Source organism: Neolamprologus brichardi, chromosome 3 (assembly GCF_056152115.1).
Source record: "Neolamprologus brichardi isolate AB-2024 chromosome 3, ASM5615211v1, whole genome shotgun sequence".
Lineage (NCBI taxonomy): Eukaryota > Metazoa > Chordata > Actinopteri > Cichliformes > Cichlidae > Neolamprologus > Neolamprologus brichardi.
The window spans coordinates 52,592,927-52,618,343 of NC_142106.1; the positions used below are offsets into that span (position 1 = coordinate 52,592,927).

The 25,417-nt window shown below is 40.8% G+C and overlaps 1 protein-coding gene across 1 annotated transcript; it reads right to left on the reverse strand.

Annotated features, from left to right (window-relative positions):
- Nucleotides 1–22,167: 22,167 nt before the first annotated feature.
- LOC148105793 (protein NLRC3-like) lies at nt 22,168–24,003 on the reverse strand. Its single transcript, XM_087839014.1, has 2 exons — nt 22,935–24,003; nt 22,168–22,231 (listed from the first exon to the last, which is right to left on the reverse strand). Exons 1-2 carry the CDS (start codon nt 23,942–23,944, stop codon nt 22,168–22,170), a joined length of 1,074 nt encoding a protein of 357 aa, XP_087695140.1. The 5' UTR covers nt 23,945–24,003.
- Between the last annotated feature and the right edge of the window lie 1,414 nt (nt 24,004–25,417).

Consider the following 25,417-nt stretch of genomic DNA (forward strand, 5'->3'; position numbering starts at 1 on the left):
GGCACAGAGTGAAAATGATGAATTAACGGTGTGAGTCTTATTTCGGAGCGCTACATTTTTGTGATTGAGACTTAATTGAAGGAGGAACATACGGTGGCTCCTAGAGACAAAGCACGTACAAACTCCAAAACACTTGCAAACCCCAAAACACATGCAAATTCCAAAACACAACAGAAGTGCTCCAGGACGCTAGGGGCAGTGTTGAGCTTTTGTTACCTAGTAACTACACAAGCCAGGAAGTACCACTGACCGGATTTGGGCTGTATCCCAATTCAGGGTCTGCAGCCTTAAAGGCCACATTTTAAGGCCGATTACGTCACAGCGACATGACGACGGCTGTCCCAATTCAAAGGCTGCTCGAAATGCGGCCCTCAAATGCATCCTTAATTTCCCTGAATTTTAAGGATGGGTCGTGTAGCCTTCATGGCCCAACATATCCCAGATTTCATAGCGCGGCGGTGGTGTGGATAATTTTGCCGAAAAAAATGGCGGAAGCGGAGCCGCCGAAGAGTAAACTTTCAGAAGTAGGTACTGAATATTATGTCACTTATTTATGCGCAAATGTTTTTATAATGAAGAATATTAAAACATTACTGTTGGCCACATGTCGGGAAAGTTATGTGACATTAGCGATGTTTGTACTAACTTGGTTTTAAAGCCTTTACTTCAAAATATACGCCGTTCAATAGTTGACTTTAATCTTACAGAGAATGTGATGATTTTATGGATAATCAAAGTCAGTCATATATCCACAAACTCAACAAGCTGAAAGTCAGTGATGCTGCTCGGTTTGCAGTCCTGAATATCACAGCACAAGCAGGATTCACTGCACTGTTAATGTTAGCTATGTTATATTGCTGCCTCTGTTCGGTGGTGTCGAGCCAAACGGACTTTAACGTGTGTTTGAACGAGCTGACGGTTCACTCGTTAAGCTGAAAGAAAGATGCTTTAATCACAGGAGTCACATATGTGTCCACTGTACCATCTGGGAACTCTTCTTGTTTAGCACTCGTAATAACACAAACACTAAATCCTCCTTCTTTTGTGCTGTTTTGTAGCAGTGTATACACCTGAGACTCTCACCTGTCTGTCTGTCCTGCACTCTCTCTCTTTTTCTTTCTCTCTGATTGTGTAATAAAAGTATGAACATGTATTTATAAGTTACACTTGTGTTTGAATCCTGCAGCTTATCACACATTTGATTTCCATGTGTGACAACTGCAAGTGTCCAGAGTGAGGACAGATTGAGGGACCCACTGCTGCACATCATCTGTGAGGCTTTGCACCCCTGATGATCCACCAGGACAAACTCAGCAGTGTGTGAGGAAGAGGAGGAGGAAGAGCCAGCAGCAGCTGACAGATGGAGAGAATAGACAGACTGTTCCCTATTTGTGAAGGACTGCTAGAAAAGTTTAACATAACTAATTGTCTGTCCTGAATCAGTCTTATTAGGTAATGTTCAAATAATTTTATCATTCCAGTGTTTTCAGTGTGGGAGAAAGTACTCAAGGCCTTCAAGTTACACACTATGAAAGGCAATAAAAAGTTTAATATTCAGGAACCTAAAGTATGTATCAGCAGCAGAATGGAGCTAAAAATAAATGTTTGTTTCAGTTCTATGAAGCTTTGAGTATTTTGGATTAGTAGTACTGCTGTGTTTGTTGCATCATATTGCTGTAATTGTTTATATGCTTTATATATTCTGAGGTAAGTTGATCTATAGTGTTACATCATATTCTATAAGGATGTTATGTGTTTGTGTACTTTCTGCCCAGTTTGACCCATTTACCAGAAGTCAGCCTGTTTAAGGCTCTGATATCTATTCTGTATGACTTAAAGCAGTTATGACATGGTCTGATTTTCTCACCCGATAAAGGAATATTCAATGTATCAGTCTACTCTTCATTCTATCAGAAACAGTTATCACAGCTTGTACATTTTCTTTTTATAAATATATGTAAGCAATGAGCCAAATTTGGTAATGCCAACATACTGAAGGAACAACATTTGTCTCTTATATATGTTACACCTATATATGCACTGTCAAAGATATTTGTCTTTGAGTGAAGATTTAAGGTGATAAGACATAAATAACTGCAACTTGAATCTGTACTGAGGCTCAGTATTTGACACATGTTCACTGCTGTAATAGCTAACAATGATTAATATAATAACTATAATATTGGCCATATTATATTTACATTACCAAAGTGATATGACTTTAGTCTCATGAACAACATTAGCTAATTGTTATTTACTAACTAATCTTAAATGACTGTTCAGTACAGAAATGAAGCCCAAATATCATGTTTTACTGTCCTGTGGTCTCAGCCTCAGATACTTATCAAATCACACAAAGCTCTTGTAGAAACAAACAAACAAATGAACAAAATATGTTCTCCTTCATTTCTGTCAAACACATATGACACGTTTCCAGCGGTTAGTATCATGGTTGCTAGGCAACCTGGGAAGCGCGACGGAGACTAGACCGTCCCATACAGCCCATGTGTTTGCAACAAACTTGCCGTTTATTTGCAAATCGAGCTCAACACTGCCCCTAGCGTCCTGGAGCACTTCCGTTGTGTTTTGGAATTTGCATGTGTTTTGGATTTTGCAAGTGTTTTGGAGTTTGCAAGTGTTTTGGAGTTTGCAAGTGTTTTGGAGTTTGCATGTGTTTTGGAGTTTGTACGTGCTTTGTCTCTAGGGGCCACCATAGGAACACACTGGAAAAAAAATAAAATAAAAAAAGCTCTTGAATTTACGTAAGCATCTCGTGTGTATTCAACACAATTGCCTCAGGCTTTAAAGATCTGTACGAAATTCAACAACTTAATTTGTTCTCATTGAGATGACACGATACAATCTAGTAAGAGTGGTGAATTGCTGAACTCACGGAATTAACAAGACCGCATAAGATTTCAAACTGCAGGAAAATCACTAGAGTTATAAGAGGCAGACAACGACACACACATGCATGCTATTGCTATTTATTGTGGATTAACCTGTCAAGGGCAAGGACAAAGGAATTCTGCATCAAATACAGGAAATCATAGCATTCCTGTATTTCCTACACTGTTGGCATGCTGGTTAGTAAGAAGGTCCTGGGTTCAAGTCCACAGTCTGGCTAGTTTGCAGTGGGTTCTCTCTGGGTATTCTGGTTTCCTGCCACAGTGAAAAGTCATGCAGTTATTAGAGCTAGGTTAATTGATGATCCTAAATTACCCGTGAATGTAAGTGTAAATGGTTGTTTGTTTCTAAGTGATAGACTGGTGAGCTGTCCAGGGTGTACCCTGCCTGGTAAGCTATCACTTCAGGGTTATTTCCCAGCCCTCCTGCAACCAGGATAAAGATAGGAGGATGGTAGTTGTTGTAGACCCATTCAATTTTTATGGTAACCAGGATCTAGACTTTGTTGAACCGTATGTAATATGAAGACAACATGTAGTTTTTAAGTGACCAAGTAGTATTTGGATAAAAGTTATTGAATAGTGTTGAAATAAAATGACAGAATTGTGAAGAATTAAAATATTCCAAGAGCTCAACTTACTCCATCTGAACATGTTTCAATTGTGTTTTATGAACACAAAATGCACAGGTTTACTGAATATGAAAAGGTTGTGTTTATTTAACTCAGTTGTTTAAGTTTCTGCCAAAGCAAAACATTTGTGTGCAACCAGTGTCCACTATTGAATCAAGTAAATCCAATATGTTTTTTTTTGTCAGTGCAAAAAGGAGTTACGGTACCTGTATTCCTACACAATATTGTCCCGGGAGGGAGAAAAACTTTCTGGTGAAGTTTTGGTTGATTTTTGGGTTTTGCTTAACACTAGGTTGATTTTATCAGTGGGGTTTGGATTGTTTTCTTTCTCTAAGAGAGAGAAAGATGGTTTTATGCTTGGACATGTGTGCAACGGGCCCCAGTATTTGTTATTATATGAGTATTTTATTGGTTACGTTTGTTTTTGCTTTTGTTACAGTGCACTGAAATAAGAAAATCAGAGAGGTGTGATCCACCGATGGTGATATTTTGGTATTTTGTTTATTTTGTATAGAGTTCCTGATTCAACAAATCAGCTCTAAACCAGACCTGGAAGATTGAAATTTAAAGTGCTATGAAATATTCTTACTGAAAACAGTTGCAAAGTTGGTTTCTCCATGATTATAATGGGTTCTGGAGAAATTCACTTATATGGGACATTGATCACATGAGATAGTCCTGAGTCTAAAAGGATTGCAGCGAGTCAATCCAGTCCAAAAAAACAAGGAATTATTCCTTTTAAAATGATGATGTCATCTTGCTGGTGATGGATGCTCGAATAGATTGCGCGTGAGACTCCATTATCAGCAATATCTGGTATGAATGTGTGTGGATGTATGCATGTAACTGGACTGTGATGGACTGACGACTAAAAATTTTAACTGACTTGATACTGAGACAAAAACTGACTTTAGGATTAATAAATGTCCACAAACAATTCACCCAGCCTGAAAAGAAGGGTGGATGTTTTGTCTTGCTTTGTTTTGTTTTTGCAGGAGCAGAAGGATGAGAGAGACTAAAGGGGGAGACTGTAGCTTCACATGAGAGTGTGGAACTGCAGACTTAACCCTTTGGTTGCTAATTTTGAGTTACTGATGTTTGCATTAAGAAAATTGTGTTTTATTAGCTGTGTTTTAATTAAGGTATCACATTATATTGTTGGGAGGTGTCGAATGTTACAGTGGAGAAAATATGTTACTATTAACCATAGAAAACTTTAACAATACCTATGAATAACAGGAGAATGATAGACTTGTCACATTCAAAATAGAGATATGTAATAACAAACACTGGTCCGCGTCATTTAGGTTCTCCATTGAAATAGTCAATAATTTAGAAAAGTAGAATATAACCGACAGGGGCATGTGATGGGATGTGGTACTGCAAGAGAACAAGAGCAAATTAAAGAAAGAAAACCTATTGTGTTTAGTTTTGATAAATTCAAATTAAAATGTACCATTACACTCAGAGGATCAATATGAAATCAAAATATATGCAAATTCTGTATGAAGCACATGACTGATAACTGTTCTGTCCTGAGCTTTTTACAGCACCCACTTGACCACACCAACAGTTTTTCGCCACCAAAGGGGTAAGTGCAAATATTCGAGGGAGGAATATCACCAAAAGTGGGAAAGGTAAGCCCCGATGGGGGTGATAACACCATAAATGTCACCTATGGTCAAATTCTTAAAATTTGACACCAAGCCTAAAAATTCTCCAAAATGTAGAGACAGAATGATCTAGAAAGATTGAGATAGACATAATGTAGCAGATGAGGATGAGGCATTGGAATCTATAATATGGGGAAACTACACTCAGTAAATTCAATTCAATTCAATTCAATTTTATTTATATAGCGCCAAATCACAACAAAAGTCGCCTCAAGGCGCTTCATAGATACAGAGAAAAACCCAACAATCATATAACCCCCTATGAGCAAGCACTTTGGCGACAGTGGGAAGGAAAAACTACCTTTTAACAGGAAGAAACCTCCGGCAGAACCAGGCTCAGGGAGGGGCGGCCATCTGCTGCGACCGGTTGGGGTGAGAGAAGGAAGACAGGATAAAAGACATGCTGTGGAAGAGAGACAGAGGTTAATAACAGATATGATTCAATACAGAGAGGTCTGTTAATACATAGTGAGCGAGAAAGGTGACTGGAAAGGAAAAACTCAATGCATCATGGGAATCCCCCGGCAGCCTACATCTATTGCAGCATAACTAAGGGAGGATTCAGGGTCACCTGGTCCAGCCCTAACTATATGCTTTAGCAAAAAGGAAAGTTTTAAGCCTAATCTTAAAAGTAGAGATAGTGTCTGTCTCCCGAATCCAAACTGGAAGCTGGTTCCACAGAAGAGGGGCCTGAAAACTGAAGGCTCTCCCTCCCATTCTACTTTTAAATACTCTAGGAACAACAAGTAGGCCTGCAGAGCGGGAGCGAAGTGCTCTAATAGGGTGATATGGTACTACAAGGTCATTAAGATAAGATGGGGCCTGATTATTTAAGACCTTGTATGTGAGGAGCAGGATTTTGAATTCAATTCTGGATTTAACAGGAAGCCAATGAAGGGAAGCCAAAACAGGAGAAATATGCTCTCTCTTTCTAGTCCCTGTCAGTACTCTTGCTGCAGCATTTTGGATTAGCTGAAGGCTTTTCAGTGAGTTTTTTGGACATCCTGATAATAATGAATTGCAGTAGTCCAGCCTGGAGGTAATAAATGCATGAACTAGTTTTTCAGCGTCACTCTGAGACAGGATATTTCTAATTTTAGAGATGTTGCGCAAATGGAAGAACGCAGTCTTACATATTTGTTTAATATGTGCGTTGAAGGACATATCCTGGTCAAAAATGACTCCAAGGTTCCTCACAGTGTTACTGGAACCAAGGTAATGCCATCCAGAGTAAGAATCTGGTTAGATACCATATTTCTAAGCTTTTCAGCGCCGAGTACAATGACCTCAGTTTTATCTGAATTAAGAAGCAGAAAGTTAGTGGCCATCCAGGTCTTTATGTCTTTAAGACATTCCTGCAGTTTAACTAATTGGTGTGTGTTATCTGGCTTCATGGACAGATAGAGCTGGGTGTCATCTGCATAGCAGTGAAAATGTATGCTATGTCTTCTAATGATGCTGCCTAGGGGAAGCATGTATAATGTAAACAGAATTGGTCCTAGCACTGAACCCTGTGGAACTCCATAATTAACCTCAGTGTGTGAAGAAGACTCTCCATTTACATGCACAAATTGGAGTCTATTAGATAGATATGATACAAACCACTGCAGTGCAGTACCTGTAATACCTACAGCATGTTCTAATCGCTCTAATAGGATATTATGGTCAACAGTATCGAATGCTGCACTAAGGTCAAGAAGGACAAGCACAGAGATGAGTCCTTCACTAAAGCTGTTTCTGTGCTGTGATGAACTCTGAAACCTGACTGAAACTCTTCAAATAAACCATTCCTCTGCAGATGATCTGTTAGCTGTTTGACAACTACTCTTTCAAGGATTTTTGATATGAAAGGAAGGTTGGAGATTGGCCTATAATTAGCTAAGACTGCTGGGTCTAGAGATGGCTTTTTGAGTAAAGGTTTAACTGCAGCCACCTTGAAGGCCTGTGGTACATAGCCGATTATTAGAGATAGGTTGATCATATTTAAGATCGAAGAATTAATCAATGGCAGGACTTCTTTGAGCAGTTTTGTAGGAATGGGGTCTAAAAGACACGTTGATGGTTTGGAGGAAGTAATTATTGAAGTTAACTCAGAAAGATCAATTGGAGAAAAAGAGTCTAACTTAACATCAATGGTACTAAGAGTAGCTGTAGATAATATTACATCTGTGGGATGATTATTGGTAATTTTTTCTCTAATGATAAAAATTTTATTTGTGAAGAAGTTCATGAAGTCATTACTAGTTAACGTTAAAGGGATGGTTGGCTCAAGAGAGCTCTGACTTATTGTCAGCCTGGCTACAGTGCTGAAGAGAAACCTGGGGTTGTTCTTATTTTCTTCAATCAGTGATGAGTAGCAAGCTGTTCTGGCTTTGCGGAGGGCTTTCTTATAAAGCAACAAACTATTTCTCCAGGCTAAATGATGATCCTCTAAATTTGTGACACGCCATTTCCTCTCCAGATTACGAGTCATCTGCTTTAGGGTACGTGTTTGAGAATTATATCACGGAGTCAGGTACTTCTGATTAGAGACCTTAGTTTTCACTGGAGCTACAGTATCCAGAGTCGTACGTAGTGAGGAGGTGAAATTATTAACAAGATAATCGACCTCTGTTGGGGTAGCGTTCAGATAGCTGCTCTGCTCTGTGTTGGTACAGGGCATTGACGATGATAACAGTGGGTGGATTATATTCTTAAACTTAGTTACAGCGCTTTCAGAAAGACATCTACTTTGATAAAGTCCACTCTCCACTGCTGCGTAATCAATTATTGTAAATGTAAATGTTATCAAGAAATGATCAGACAGGAGAGGGTTTTCAGGAAACACTGTTAAATGTTCAGTTTCTATGCCATATGTTAAAACAAGATCTAGAGTGTGATTAAAGTGGTGGGTGGGTTCTTTTACATTTTGAGAGAAACCAATTAAGTCTAATAACAGATTAAATGCCATGTTGAGGCTGTCATTTTTAGCATCCACGTGGATGTTAAAATCACCCACAATAATTATTTTATCTGAGCTCAGAACTAAATTAGATATAAAGTCTGAGAAATCAGACAGAAACTCTGTGTAAGGCCCAGGTGGACGATAGATGATAACAAGTAAGACTGGTTTCAGAGTTTCACAGCAGGGGTGGACAATGTTAAGCATCAGGCTTTCAAATGAATTAAAAGTCTGTCTTGGTCTTTCATTAACTAATAGACTGGTGTGAAAAATTGCTGCCACACCGCCCCCTCGACCTGTGCTTCGAGATTTCTGGTAGTTAGAATGACTCGGGGGTGTTGATTCATTTAAACTAACATAATCATCCTGCTGCAACCAGGTTTCTGTAAGGCAGAGTAAATCAATTTGTTGATCAATTATTAAGTCATGTGCTAACAGAGACTTGGAGGAGAGAGACCTAATATTTAATAATCCACATTTCACTTTTTTACTCTTTGGTTCAAATGTGGATACTGTATTGTTCTTTCTTTGTAAATGTTTAAGTTGTTTGTTGCTGGTTTTTAGTTTGTTTTTTGTCTTTTTGGAAGCTGACACAGTCTCTATGGAGATGGGTTTTTGGGGGGGTAGCAGGAGGAGAGAAGCTGCAGAGAGGCGTGTAAGACTGCAACTCTGCTTCCTGCTCCCAACTCTGGATAGTCATATTTTGAGGGGTTTAATAAATTTGTCCATATTTCTAGAAATGAGAGCTGCTCCATCCAAAGTGGGATGGATGCCATCTCTCCTAACAAGACCAGGTTTCCTCCAGAAGGTTTGCCAATTATCTATGAAGCCCACATCATTACTGGGACACCACTCAGCCAGCAATTTAAGGAGAACATGCGGCTAAACATGTCACTCCTGGTCTGATTGGGGAGGGAACCAGAGAAAACTACAGAGTCCGACATTGTTTTGGTAAAGTTGCACACCGATTCAATATTGATTTTAGTGACCTCCGATTGGCGTAACCGGGTGTCATTACTGCCGACGTGAATTATGATTTTACTGAATTTACGTTTACCCTTAGCCAGCAGTTTTAAATTTCCTTCAATGTCGCCTGCTCTGGCCCCTGGAAGACAATTGACTATGGTTGCCGGTGTCTCTAGCTTCACATGTCTGAGAACAAAATCACCAATTACCAGAGTTTGACCCCCAGCGGGTGTGTCACCGAGTGGGGAAAAACGGTTAGACACATGAACGGGTTGGTGGTGTACCTGGGGCTTCTGTTTAGGACTATGCTTCCTCCTCACCGTCACCCAGCCGCCCTCTTTCCGCAGCTGCTTGGGATCTGCCAGGGAACAGCTAGCGGGGCCTACGCTATCTTCGGCTGCACCAGCTACAGGGGCCTGGCTAGCTAAGGGTGAGTGAAGGGTGCGAAGCCGAGTCTCCAATTCAGTAATCCTGGCCTCCAGAGCTGCAAATATGCTACATTTGTTACAGATATCATTACTGCTAAAGGAGGCCGAGGAGTAACTAAACATCTGACACAATGAGCAAGAAAGTGCAGGAGGGACAGGTGAAGTAGCCATGGTGCTAACGAGTCGGCTACGAGCTAAGCTAGCGAAACAGTACAGAGACAGTGCGTGAATACTTTGGCTATAAATTAGGTAGTGAGTACACAGAAAGTGTGCTTCGGATGAAGCACGTGAAGTTTATACTATGAAAAAAGAATGTATTTAAAAGTTGTTAATTAAACTGCTAAGCAAATAAGCTACTCAGAAACACCACTGTGTTTGAGCAGGAACAGGAAGTGATACTATACCACAGAGCGAGCGAACACCAAGTGACAGCGCCACCAATGCACAGTAAAAAGCTGACCATGTTGATTATGTTTATTCCAGTGTGCAGAGACTGGCTATTATGACCAGGAAATGTAATAAACAGAATTGTCGGAACAGTCAGCATTAAAGTCACCTTTGACAGTCCAGACTAAGATGGCGTTGGACATCCTCAGGGTGGAAAAGGGTTGGTGTGACCAAGGTGTGGTTTGGCTTGTTGTATGTATATTTCAAAATGATACAGCTCTGGAGGGACCAGTTACCAGGCCATGGAAGGAGGACAGACAGTATTAAATGAGGAGAAGGGAATTTTCTGGGATTGATGATCCTCTGGGTAAGTGGTTGACTAAAGTATGCATAAAATAATCATTTTGTTATTGATTGGTAATAGATTGGTAATAGGTCACATTCACAGCTGTATTGACTTGTTGTGGACGCAGTCTACTTCATGTTTAAGCACTCTAATTAACAGATTGAAAATAGTGACATCAAGGGAAGAATATGCAGTGCCGCACTATCAGATGCCAGTGACGGTTTGGCTCAGTGATGAATAAGGTGAGCTTGATTCATGGCTGAATCAAGACATAGATTCCCCTGCTGTGGTCAGTGAGGGAAAAAACAGTGGGAAAAAAAGAGAAAAAAACGGCATTTCAAATGTGAAGTTCATATTAATACAGATTTTGTTTCTAGGCAGTTCTGCGGACACAGGCTCTGGGCGGAGCCAGGAGTTTCACAGATTTAACATAATAACTAAACTGATTTCATTCCCTAACACAGGATGACAAGACTGGGGCAACGATACTCGAGAGGAGAATTTCTGATACTTCCTGAGATATGATGTCACTAAACTTTTCTTTTAATTTCTAGCTCCAGGTGAATTGACACATGGGAGTGTGTCAAAAAGGGGGAAGATGAGTTTTAACATCAAACAATGGTTTTATGAATATTCCATGACTTTATTTGTGTGTTTAATAATTTAGGTATGGTAAAACTTAAGCTTGTAATGACCCAAAGGTTCCCAGACTTTTTTAGAGAACCAGTGAGAAGTATAAATCATGATTTTCATGTTTAAGCATTAATGATTGAAATAAACTGAATAGCGTTTAGAGGATAAAATGCCTGTGTTCATGAGAAGCTGAGTATTGCACTGGAGAGGAAATTGTAGGACGGAAGGCTGAAAGAAATACATGATTTTTGTAAAAAGGTGGCAAATGGTAGAAGTAAAATGGTTAATTTGTTTTTGATTTCTTTTACTAAAATAAGTGGTTATTTTTATTTTCATATACTCATTGCAAATGTGCTCATAATGAGTTGGCACTCAGTCTTTAGAAGGTCATAAGCTTCATTCGGCATGATGTCCGGACTGATATATTGTAGGTATTGACTTTGAGTGCAGAGGGCTAAATGCAAACACGCTTACACAAACATAGATTATAATGAGAATAAGTCCCTGGGTCAGAGAGTCCTGAACATTCTGAATATGCTAAACCAATTTTGATTCACTAGAGGAACAATGAATAATAACATTAGATTTTCAAGGCTAGGCAGAGAAGTGTTTTGGTTTTCTTCAGAGAAAGGAAAAGACACCAGACGAGGTCACGGAGATATGAGGATCCTTCGCAGCAGAGATAGACGTGGAGACTGCCGAGACAGCAACTGGGGCCAAGGGTCATGCAGTTTGGGCTCCAGCTAGTCACCTCAAAAGGATGGATCCCATAAACACAGCAATAACCATGCAGGGGTTGGCGAAAAACCAGGAACATTAGACCAACGAGGTTCGAGAGGCTCTTGGTAAAAAGGGGGACATGGCGGTGACCCCAGAATACACAGATCGTTGTTTGGAAATCGGGGCAGAATAATCCCCTGATCTGTGCAACGACTGAAGGGTGGTCTAACCCCTGAGGTCGAAGAAAGAAGAGCAGAGAATCACCCGACTGGAAGACACTGATAGCTGCAGCAATAAAGTAAAGGTTAAAAGCTCCTTGGACAGAGGTTCTAGTCTGAGTACGTTTGAAAGGTACAAGGTGGCACCAAAATGAGGTTGGGGAAACTGGAGCACCAAAATAAAGCTGTAAGAGGACTGGAGAGTGATGGAAGTGTCATCTGTACCTACTATTGTTGTTGTAATCATAGTTTTTCTTGCATCTGAACTGCGCAAACACAGAGGTCATCCCACATATGGTCCACCCGTTAAAGGGGGACAGAGGGCCTTAGGACCAAGAAGAAGAAATGGACCTCGCAAACCTGGATTCTAGGGTGTGGGTGATCTCTTTTTAAAGAGATCAAAAGGGGGAATTGTGAGATTATAATATTATTTTATGCCATGTTATGCCCCTAATTAAGGATTGTGAAATGATTATGTAGTTTTAGTTTGCATTACGGCAGCACGGTGGCACGGTGGTTAGCACTGTTGCCGCACAGCAAGAAGGTCCTGAGTTCAATTCCAACATCAGGCCGGGGTCTTTCTGTGTGGAGTTTGCATGTTCTCCCCGTGTTCGCGTGGGTTCCCTCCGGGTACTCCGGCTTCCTCCCACTGTCCAAAGACAAGCAGCTTGTGGGGATAGGTTAATTGGATAACCCAAATTGTCACTAGGTGTGAATGTGCGAATGAATGTGAGTGCGAATGGTTGTCTGTCCCTGTGTGTTGGCCCTGCGACAGACTGGCGAACTGTCCAGGGTGGACCCTGCCTCTCGCCCTATGACAGCTGGGATAGGCTCCAGCGCCCCCCGCGACCCTGAAAAGGATAAGCGGAAGCGAATGGATGGATGGATAGTTTGCATTATTCTCCTGAATTAGAAGAAGGTGATAACTATTACATTTGTTAAACTGATTTGTATTACATTGGACTGCTGATTTATTGTGAATGAATGATATTGTTTATGATGCATTATACTGCTGAGTTATAAGAAATACTGTTTTCAGAGAGTCAGGACCTTGCTTTTCTGATAGTAGAGGAGACAGAGCACATTCCACGGGAGCTTCACTCCCGCCGTTGTTAAAGGCAGACAAAATAGGGAGCCAATGACATAAGTCAGGCTCGCTAGGAGTTAGAAAAATGTGAATGTTTAGGCTTTTACGACTAGGTGGGGGTCAACAGTGGCTATAAGAGTTTCAGAAATGCTCCACCATTTGGAGATCGATGCTGTCTGTGTGCAGTGTTCATCTCCCCACGCATGTGTTCATTAAAATCATGGTTTGACCGAAGCTCTTCTGGACCATTATTGTTTTTGTGCTCACCCTCAATATCTGAACCCGTAACAACAGTTAATCAGGGCCCCCTCTCTCTGAATAAGGAAAGGTGGGCAGGCCGCGTGTGGGCCGCGGGCCATATGTTGAGTATCACTGTTTGAAATGTGAACATTGTTCTGCTGCAGTCAATGGACTAAACCAGAGAAGAAGAAAACAGACTTTACCATGAAGATCCTCAGTGTGGATCAGTATAATATCAGCCTGATGTCTGCAGTTTAGTGTCAGCACAACTTTCACATCATATTCATCTCAGCACAACTAAAACATGCTGACTGACCTCAGAGTTTCAAGTCCACATCCTGGACTCTCCAGGAAACCACACAGATGATTCACTCCTGAATCCTGCAGGTAGTTGTTGTGGAAACTCAGGTCCAGCTCTCTCAGATGGGAGGGGTTGGACTTCAGCGCTGCTGCCAGATAATCACAGCTGATCTCTGACCAACCACAGCCCCACAATCTGTATAAAAAATGAAAGATGTAAGTTTATTAGACAAAGTGTGAGCTTGAAATCATTCAGTGTTTCATCATCTGTTCAGAGCTGAAGAAAGTTCAGAATGTAGAAGTTTAGAAAATGGAAACTCCAAACAGCTGAAGCCAACAGGAAGTAGCTTCAAACAAACACAACAAGAGAAAAACTCTGAATGTTTCACATTAAAGTTGTACATTTATCAAAGACTTGAAAAAGTCATGTTTTTCCTTCCAGGAACCACATGGCTTCACTTTTAAAGGCGAAGTGCGAAAGAAATGGACATATTTGAAGTCCAACACCTTTTTCCAGTCACAATATTAAAGCAGACAAACTACCAGCTCATTTTCATTCCAACAAGTCATCTTCTGACCTGGACTAACAACACTGGTCTCTATGTGCAGCTGGCTGTGAGACCAGTGCTCAGGGAGCGTCTACAAAGTGCAACACTGAAAGAACATCACACACTAATTTGCTTCCAGCACTTTCACACAAACATCTACTGTCATTATTGTCACCAAACTCTGTGGATCGTTTATTGCAAATTCAAATGGGATTCAAGTGGTCAGAAAAAAGAGGGTTATGAGTAAATATGATGAAATGTTGTGTATTAGCAGCAAGTTATTGAATCATTTTCCTCAAAAAACCAAAGAGTCCAGTTATTACTCAATATTTATGGATGATGTTCTTTCAGTGTTGCACTTTGTAGACGCTCCCTGCGCCTCACAGCCAGCTGCACATGGACCAGCTGACATTACCCAGCATTAGAGGCGGGTGTAAAAAAAATGGATTTTCCTATTTAAATGGTTTTAATTTGAATAAAGCGCTGTTGATTCATTGAATCCTGAATCAATTTTTAATATAAATGTATTTTGCCAGAATCACAGGTTAAAGCTCCAAAAGTATTTCAACAACAACCAAACAGATAAAACAGTAAATGAGAGCAGCTAAACACACAAAGATGGAAACACAGAGCGTGGATCGTTCACTCGAAGGCACGTACAAGGACACGCCATCAGGGCTGAAAGTGGACAGCTCACAGATCCTGAAGCTGCAGGTTTCATCTGTCTCCAACAAAAACTGACCGAACCAGCAGAAAAAGAAGATCCAAACTACGCTTTACGTTTGATGAACATCGTCATGAATTCTCTCTGACTTTGATGTTTACTTCCTGCACAGCTCTCTCTCTCTCAGTGTACTTCAAGAACGGTTTACCTTCAAAAATCTGTTTTCCGCATTATTCACTGCTTATTACGCACCAGTCTGCTGTTGTGTACACTGCTATCAGCCTCCGAAAACAAAGCCTCATTTCTGCTGTTCAATACTGAAGAAATTTAAACCTTTTAAAATGATGACAGATTACAAACTCTCAGCTGTGTCTGTAATCAAACCTCTGTAACTTTGCTTCACTTCAGCAGCATCAGGTCATGTTCACATGTTGATTGATGGTTTGCTTCAGTTTTTGATCGACTGCAGAATATTTTGAAAGTTATCTGCTATAAAAAGCCAGAACAGGAAAATCTGCTTCATGTGTTTCTGTTTGATCCTCAGTGACTTTGACACAAAGGCCTCTGCTGTGATGATCACACCTCTGATCAAGTCTCACAATGTCAGCTTTGTTTTTATACAGATGTGCTAATAAATGATCAGAATTATAATATTTCCCACTGTCTGCTGTGTGCCGTGACCTTTGACCTGCTAAAGACAGTCAGCTGTGGCGTATTCATTGTTGTGTCTGATACTTAGAACTGTGAGGAAGAACACTACACAGTTAATCAGGGTCCCCTCTCTCTGAATCAGGAAAGGTGGGCAGGCCGCGTGTGGGCCGCGGCCATATGTTGAGTATCACTGTTTGAAATGTGAACATTGTTCTGCAGCAGTCAATGGACTAAACCAGAGAAGAAGAAAACAGACTTCACCATGAATATCCTCAGTGTGGATCAGTATAATATCAGCCTGATGTCTGCAGTTTAGTGTCAGCACAACTTTCACATCATATTCATCTCAGCACAACTACAACATGCTGACTGACCTCAGAGTTTCAAGTCCACACCCTGGACTCTCCAGAAAACCACACAGATGCTTCACTTCTGGATCCTGCAGCTTGTTGTTGAAACTCAGGTCCAGCTCTCTCAGATGGGAGGGGTTGGACTTCAGTGCTGCTGCCAGATAATCACAGCTGATCTCTGACAAATCACAGCTCATCAATCTGTATAAAGAATGAAAGATGTAAATTTATTAGACAAAGTGTGAGCTTGAAATCTATGGAACGCCAGGACTGCCATAATGAATTATTTAAATACACCATTAAATAATTAATTAAATGTGGCAATAATTAATTAAAATTGGTATTAATTAATTAAATAAATAGTTTTGACACATGTAATTAATTAATTATTGACACATTTAATTAATTATTTATGTATTTCACATTTTAATTAATTATTGACACATTTCATTATTTATTGACATATTTAATTAATTAATTATTGACACATTTAATTAATTATTTATGTATTTCACATTTTAATTAATTATTGACACATTTAATTAATTATTTAATGATATATTTATTTATTTCATTTTGGCAGTCCTGGCGCCTGGCTCTCATCATGAATTAATTTTATCTGTCAACCTCACCCATCAAACGCAGGGGGCGGGGTTAACGCTGCCCATGCAGCTTCTCTAACATTTGATTGGTTGCCGTGCAAAGTAAGTCAAAACAGGTCGATCCTAGATAATCGATTGCTTGTGTAGGTATCCCAGAATGCATTTCAAATCACAGGCAGCAATGTTGGTGGTGTAGTTTTAAAATACCCCGTTTTTCTGTCACCAACTACACTTTTAACAGTGTTTTAGCTGCGAATGTCGCGCTGTAATCTTCACATGTCTGGTCAGGTTGTCAACATAGAACATGTTTGCAAAAGTGCTCAGATGTTTTCAGAGATTTCAGTAGCTCTGCTAACAGTCAGCATGCAGAGTGCACCGAGGGGGTTACGTTAACCGGTTTGTTGACATATTCCACTCTCCGTGTTCCACGTGTTGCATTCGCAGATTCTCATTTTCACCGAACGATCGTCTCTTTCCACCTGCTCTTGTGTCTCTGTGCTTCTGTAACATAAAGAACGAGCTGACATTTTTCTCACGACAGCAGCGATCAGCTCAACAGGCCCTCAGTTTACCTGCATGCATCCTCCTCCTCACCTGTCAGCTGTTTAACACCTGCTGCTAATTCAAGAAACACGTCCACATTACCTGGTGATAGTCACAGTTTAACTGGGCAGCCGGTGCTCGATATTACGCAACGTCAGCACATTTTTCTGCACAAGATAAGTAAATATAGTTTTTCCCGAGCGCAGAGCTGCTGGAGCTTGTTTCCCAACAGAGCACTTTATAGGCGAACCCACTTTATCAGCGGCTGATGTCCAATCACCGGCACACAGCTTTGAAACCTCACCTGAGTTTTAGCTCTCAGTGGTTAAACGCTGGACTTAATTCACTCATGTTTTGTCTGTCGGGTCACGTTTACTTCGCTGTTTTATTTACAACTGAACAAATCGGTTTGGCTGAGGTTAAAGTTACGTTTCATAACTGCACAGTTTTACAGACGTTTAATGGTTCACTGGCACATGTGTTAGACTGAACCATTCGCTTTTCTTTATCTGGTGTGTTTTGGATTTAACAGTAAATTTTGAGATTAAACTGACTTTTAAAATGTTTTTATACAAAGAGGAAAGAGAAGGCGCATTTCCACCGAGAGGAGCAGAGTTTCCAACTACATGTTCATAATGCAGACTGCAACCTGGACAGAAATATTATATCATCTGTTTTTTAATAGGTTTTCCAAGCACCAGCGATCTGTTAGAATTTTTAGAGTTTACTTAACTAAAAATAAATGAGGTTAACATATAATTTGTGTGATATTTTTTTCTCTCTCTCTCTCTTTTTATTCATTTATTTATTTATTTTTTGCTTTTTCGGTCATGTTATGTTTAACTGTCAAAGGTTTGTTACAAACTATGAAACACACCGTGCAGACTTCTGGATGTTAGAAGAAAACTAATACTGCTCATGAATGAGACTAAAGGCAGGAAGGTGTCCTTTAAAACTAAACATGTTAGTAGGACCTCCCTATTTATATCATAGTTTATGAAATAGCACGTGTATTTCAGTAATAGCCTACTGATTTCAGTGTAGTGGTGAACAGTCACACAGCTCACGTGGGTGTTATCTGTGATACTCCTTAACTATAATTTATCCAAGTTAACTTCAGTTAACTCTGAGCGGCTGGATCGACGGAGGTCAGACAACAATTTTACATGTATGATCTTAAAACAGGACACAGCCATTATCCGTCCTGGCCTCATATCAAATGTGAACGCAGACTGAGTCTATGTTTGACGTTTGCTTTATATCTAATCTTCCTCTCAAACATTTAAACAGCAGCAAGTCTGCAGCTGAGGGAACACAAACTCAAATTGTCAGAACAGGTTTGCTCGTTTCTTGCGTTCATTTGGTAATTTATTAAATGTGTAACTGTTATTCTAATCTGCTGCTGAGTCTCTTACGCTGATGAAAATGCAGAAAACACAGATCACGAACACCTGTTCAACCAATCGCTTTCATTCCGCTTTGACAAACTGACGGTTCATCTCTGTTACAGTGTTGCGTTAGACTGCTATATTTTTGTGTTGCTGTAGATTTTCACGTCTCTGGAATAGTTGGCAGTATTAAGGATGCTTTTCTGTAAAATCATATTGATATGACCCGTGAATTATTCGTAGATGACAGTTAGATTAGTCAGCTGGGAAACTCTGTGTTACCTCAGAGAGCTGAAGATATCGTGGATATGCTGATCTTGCTCCATGGTGTACAGGTCCGTTTACCCTCATGATTAATATTCACAATAAAAATATTAGCCGAACATCATGAAGTCTGTATGTGTGTCATAGTTTCGAACAACCTTTGTACAGTTAAAGCCAGCAGTTACTACATGACGGAAACACCAACGTTATCTCTTTTATGCGTTTATACACAGGTCACGCTGATTACTGAACAAAAACCCAAAGATCAGCTGTTAATCGAATTTATTTGCTCTCTCTCCTCCTTAAACATGTTTTTAATGTTAGTTATAATTCAGAATTGGCGAGTGAAACACGTAGGACACATAAGAACATCAGGAAATAAAACCCTGATAAATATAACCTCAGTAAAAGAAGTCCGTGTCAGCGGGGGTTATTACAGCTGTGTACCGGGGCCTGTGCTTTGTCGGTGGTAATAACAGCTCGATTGCTTGCGAGGCGAGCGGGTCTATCCCCGCTTTGCCGTGAGACTGGGCTGGGCAGACATCTCCGAAATCATCGAAGCACTTTTGCAAAGAGGCTGTATCTTGAGAAACCGACCAGACACATGAGGATTAAACCACTACATTCTAAAAAAATATTAAAACTGTATTTGGTGACACACACAAACAGGGTTTTTCAAAGTTCAGTTCTGTTAGTTTCCACATGCTGGTTGTTGTGTGCTAAAAACAATGGCCACCAGGCCAAAGCAATGGTTTTGAGTCGATCAGCGTTAACCCCGCCCCCTGAGTTTGATGGGTGAGGTTGACAGATAAAATTATTTCATGATGAGAGCCAGACGCCAGGACTGCCAAAATGAAATAAATAAATATATCATTAAATAATTAATTAAATGTGTCAATAATTAATTAAAATGTGAAATACATAAATAATTAATTAAATGTGTCAATAATTAATTAATTACATGTGTCATAACTATTTATTTAATTAATTATTTCCCATTTTAATTAAATATTGCCACATTTAATTAATTATTTAATGGTGTATTTAATTAATTCATTATGGCAGTCCTGGCGTTCCATAGAAATCATTCAGTGTTTCATCATCTGTTCAGAGCTGAAGAAGGTTCAGAATGTAGAAGTTTAGAAAACGGAAACTCCAAACAGCTGAAGCCAACAGGAAGCAGCTTCAAACAAACACAACAAGAGAAAAAACTCTGAATGTTTCACATTAAAGTTGTACATTTATCATAAAAACAGGAAAAAGACTTGAAAAAGTCGTGTTTTTCCTTCCAGGAACCACAAGGCTTCACTTTTAGAGGTGAAGTGTGAAAGAAATGGACATATTTGAAGTCCAACACCTTTTTCCAGTCACATGATTAAAGCAGACAAACTACAAGCTCATTTTCATTCCAACAAGTCATCTTCTGACCTGGACTAACAACACTGGTCTCTATGTGCAGCTGGCTGTGAGACCAGTGCTCAGGGAGCGTCTACAAAGTGCAACACTGAAAGAACATCACACACTAATTTGCTTCCATCATCCAACCTGAAGAGGAAACAGAGACGCCTCCCCTTCAAAGTAAAAGCTGCTCCTTTTGGACACAGTATAAAAGAAAGTCTACTGTATAACATAGAAAAGACAGAAAAAAGTTTTGGTTGTTTTTAAATTGTGCAGAAATGAAACTACACTAAGCTCAATTATGTGACAGACATTTCATCCCATGTCAGTTTGGCCTAATCCTGGGCCGGATTATCCAGCACACACTCTGACCACAGGCCCAGGGGCCACGCACAGCTGGGCTCCATCCAAGAGACAGGAAACAAACCAACACAATAATAAAAAGCACCATTTGATCTTCTTACATCTTCAAGACAGACATAGTAAAAACATGAGCATATTTGTTTCCTGATAAAATGATGTGACAGGTAGAACAGAGTAAAGTGGTGGTGTTACAGTCTTTCTCCCCTCTGCTGCCGAGGCTGTTAGTCTCTCCCGAACTCAGCTACAGGACTTCCAAATGAATGAAAGCAGCAGAAGTGGCTTTACAAATGAAAGAGGAAGAGGAGAAGAAGAGGAGAGGGAGGCCACCCTGACCATCACTCCAGCTGAAAACATCACACTTCCATTAAAGTTGGTGAGGAAATGTTGAGCAGGATGAGCTGCTGGCTAATCTGGAGGCTGTAGCAGCAGCTCACAGTCACCGTGGATTTCCACTCATGAAAAAGCTCTGGTTGCTTCATTTTTCATCTCATATAAGAGACTTTAAGGATTCACTGAAGCTGTACTATGATGCTTCCATATTCCAGTGAGGCCTCCATAATGATTTCAGCTGTTCTGTACACACACTGTGTGCCCTGTATGGCTCAAAGTCTCTGCAGCCTGTTTTTATCTGCTATCATCAGATCTTCATCATCCTCATTCACATCCCTCACACACTCTGCAGCCTCATCAGCACTGACTTCATCTTCACTGACTGATGGAGCACAACATGAAACTGTGGATACTTAAACTCTGTCCTGTCAAACATCTCCCCGTCACCACTCCACTTCTGTCAGCCTTTAAATGAACCCTGCCTGAAGTCTGTCACTTCTATTTGGAGCCAAAAGGAAAAACTTTTGTTCAGTCGTTTGGAAAGACAACATTTCTGAAAGCACTCAAACTTCTTCACATTTGTCTTCAGACACATCCTGAACATTTAAGGAACTAAAGAAAGTTTCAAACATCAATCAAAGACCTGAATTATAGAAAAACTACAACAGCCGCAGTCAGTGAACTCACCTCAGAGTCTCCAGTCGACAGTTTGGACTCTCCAGTCCAGCACACAGAAGTTTCATCCCTGAATCCTGCAGCTTGTTCCCATTCATGTCCAGCTCTGTAAGATGGGAGGGGTTGGACTTCAGAGCTGAGGACACAACTTCACAGTGAGACTCTGAGAGTCGACAGTGAGTCAGTCTGTGATGATAGAAAATATAAAATGTGTTATTATAAAAGCAGACTGAATGTATATGAAGACAAAACAGAGTGAGGTCATAATCTGATGAATCTGCTCTTCACATCTGTGCTTCAGCTCCTCTTACTGTGTTTGACATGACACAACGATTGAGTCTCTCTCAGACCTGCAGACTTTTAATGAGAATCTTTGTTTGGCTTTAATCTGCAGATGAAGGAGGAAGATGGTGTCACATTTAGGCTTCCATAATGTCCACAGTCTGTCACTGAGATCTGATCCAGAGTCAGAGTGAAGACACACATTTGGACTGTTTCCTGTTTTGAATCTGACTCCAGAACATTTTGAATGAGTTCAGCTCAGTGAAGAGTTCCAGCTGGAAAGATGATCTCTGTTTGCTACCTGCTGTCAGGTACGACTGTTCACGTCCACACGCAGGAAAAACCTGCTGACTGTTACCAAACGGAGCAGAAATCTCATCACTGGACAATAATGATGAATGAACTCAGAGCTGCTGATATCAGATCTGATTTCAGGGGAACTAAACACAAAAATGATTGGCTCGTTTTAGCTTTCTGAGCCATTATCTGCTGGTGTGTCGCTAGTTGGCAGAAAATGATTTGTATTCCTGTTCAGGGCTTCAGTGTTTATGAGTCCAGATCCAGGTGACAGCAAGTCAAAATGATGTTACCTGTCTGTGTCCAGCAGCAGCCTGTATTCACTTTGAATATTGTTATAACCTGACATAGATCAGTTTGTCTTTGATTGGTTTGTAAATGTCATTGTTTCCATTGGACCTGAGTGACGGTACAAAGACAGAGAGGGAGAGAAAGGAGAGAGAGGATGGAGACAGAAAAGAGAGAGCAAACACAAACAGGTGAGAGTGGACAGGTGACCAAGGTCAGCAACCAATCAGAGAGCTTCTGTTTGACCCACAGTCACTGATGATGACTGCACATAACCAAGCAGTGTGTTACTCTGATATCAAATATGGATCCTGCTCTTATAATAATGATCATCAGATGATATTATTGTGTTATTTTGTAGCTGAATACAATGTTTGTGTGATTATCAGTGAAAGAAGCAGTGAGGAGGATGGAGAGAGAAAGAGGACAGAGGGTGAAGTTAGAAACACTAAAAGGATTTTTCATGGATTTCATGGATGCTTTGAGTGATTTCCAGCAGGACACTTAAACATGTCAGTGGACGTCCTAAAGAACATATTCACTGATATGAAACGTGTCATTGAACAGGATTAATATCAGTGGAAACATGGTGGAAACAGCTGTGACTGCATGGATGTGACACACTTCAAATCTGTTCTCCACTCTTGGATTTGGGATTCATGGAGCTGCTGCTGAGTCTGTACAATAAAGGAATGGTGTGGAAGGTTGCAGCGTACGGACACAAACACTTTGTGGTTACAATCTTATTTTATTTTCAAAATTAAACTACTAACCTACACTGATTAATGATGTTAATGATCATATCTGGACTCACACAGTCTTTCTGCAGTTCCTCACAGCTGGAATCAGTCTCCGTCGTCCCTGCTCTGATGTTCTGTACTTCTGCAGGTCCAACTCATCCAGAACCTCCTCTGACATCTGCAGCATGAAGGCTAGAGCTGAGCATTGGATCTCAGAGAGTTCCTTCTCTGATCTGTTCTCTGACTTCAGGAACTCTTGGATCTCCTGATGTACTGAGAGGTCGTTCATCTCCATCAGACAGTGGAAGATGTTGATGCTTCTGTCAGGAGAGATTTCATCACTGTTCATCTTCTTCAGGTTTTTGATGACTCTCTGGATGGTTCCTGGACTGATCTCTGTCTGACCCAGCAGACCTACTAAGAGTCTCTGGTTGGACTCCAGACAGAGGCCATGAAGGAAGCGAACAAACAGGTCCAGGTGGCCATTTTTACTCTGGAGGGATTTCTCCATGACTCTCCTCAGAAATACATCAAGTGATTGGAGATCAAAAACACTGGAAATCATCTTGGTCAAAGATTTTGGTTTAAGGAAGTTCTTCAGTGCCTTTGTTTTCCTGTTGGTGTGACAGTGGAACATGTAGACTGCAGCCAGAAACTCCTGAATGCTCAGATGAACAAAGCAGTAGACTGGTTTCTGGAAGATCACACACTCTCTTTTGAAGATCTCTGTACAAACTCCTGAGTACACCGAGGCCTCTGTCACATCCAGACAACACTGCTTCAGGTCTTCTTGGTAGAACATGATGTTTCCTTTCTCCAGATGTTCAAACGCAAGCCTTCCCAGCTTCAGAAGAACTTCTCTGTCAGCCTCCGTCAGCTCCTGTGGACTCGTCTCATGTCCCTCATGGTACTTGTTCTTCTTCCTCGTTGTCTGAACCAGCAGGAAGTGTGAGTACATGTCAGTCAGGGTCTTGGGCAGCTCTCCACTCTGCTCTGTAGTCAACATGTGCTCCAGAACTGTAGCAGTGATCCAGCAGAAGACTGGGATACTACACATGATGTGGAGGCTCCTGGATGTCTTCATGTGGGAGATGATTCTGCTGGACAGCTCTTCATCACTGAATCTCCTCCTGAAGTACTCCTCCTTCTGGGCGTCAGTGAAGCCTCGTACTTTTGTTAGCCTGTCAACACATGTAGGAGGGATCTGATTGGCTGCTGCAGGTCGGGAAGTTATCCAGACGAGAGCCGAGGGAAGCAGATTCCCCTGGATGAGGTTTGTCAGCAGCTGGCTGACTGATGACTTCTCTGTGACATCAGACAGCAGCTTAAAGTTGGTGAAATCCAATGAAAGTCTGCTTTCATCCAGGCCGTCAAAGATGAACAAAAGCTGAGAGACAGCCAGCTTCTCTGCTGTGACCTTCTGAAATGTTGGATGGAAAACATGGAGCAGCTCCAGAAGACTGTACTGCTCATCTCTGATCAGGTTCAGCTCCCTGAATGAAAGCAGAACCACCACACTGACATGTTGGTTCTCCAAGCCCTCTGCCCAGTCCAGAGTGAACTTCTGCACTGAGAAGGTTTTTCCAACACCAGCCACGCCATTGGTCAGAACAACTCTTATGGGTCTCTGTTGGTCAGGTTAGGCTTTAAAGATGTCCTGGCACCTGATTGGAGCATCATGGAGTGCGTCCATCTTGGAAGCTGTCTCCAGTTGCCTCACCTCATGTTGGGTATGAACCTCTCACTCTGTCCCTCTGTGATGTAGAGCTCAGTGTAGATCCTGTTGAGGAGGGTTCTACTTCCTGTTTCATCACTTCCTTCAGTCACACGTTCACATCTCCTCCTCAAACTGATCTTATGTTCATCTAAAACCACCTGCAGACTAACATCTGCTGAAAGAAAGAAAAACAATGAGACTAAAGAGAAAGAAAGCTCTTCAATGTCTGAACAACACAAGAAGTCCAGTTTTCAGAAATGAGTCTATCAGCAGACAGATGTTCAGTCTTACTTTGTACACAGCTGCTCTGACTGGCTGTCTGCAGTCCAGCTCTGCTTCTGGATCTTTCTCCACACTGTGCAGAAGCTCTGATGGTGACACAGAAAAGTCAAAGTGGAGATACTTCTGTCCACCTTTGATTAGACTCATTATAAAAAGGAAAAAAAAGTTTTAACACAGTCATGTTTCCAGTTCACTGACTTACATTTATTCCATGGACACTCACTCTAACCTGAACCACAGCTACAACCCAACATTGTTGAGGCCTCATCTCCTCCTTTCCTGACTGTAGAGGTTCTAATATGCAACAACCAACAAATAAAAGTATTTGGTTCATTTCAAAGAAATTCACACGGTGACCAAATAAAGTAACCGTCGTAAAGGAGACAACATCCCGTTGATGGTGGGATTATTTGAAAGATTTGCTTTAGTCACGTTACCAAATGCAGTTGAACCACCCGTGGATCCATGTTTGACCATTCTACCACTCTGAGCTCTGCTTTTTAATCATTTTATTATCATCATGATTCATTTATTCACTCTTTGGAGGGGGGCTATTTC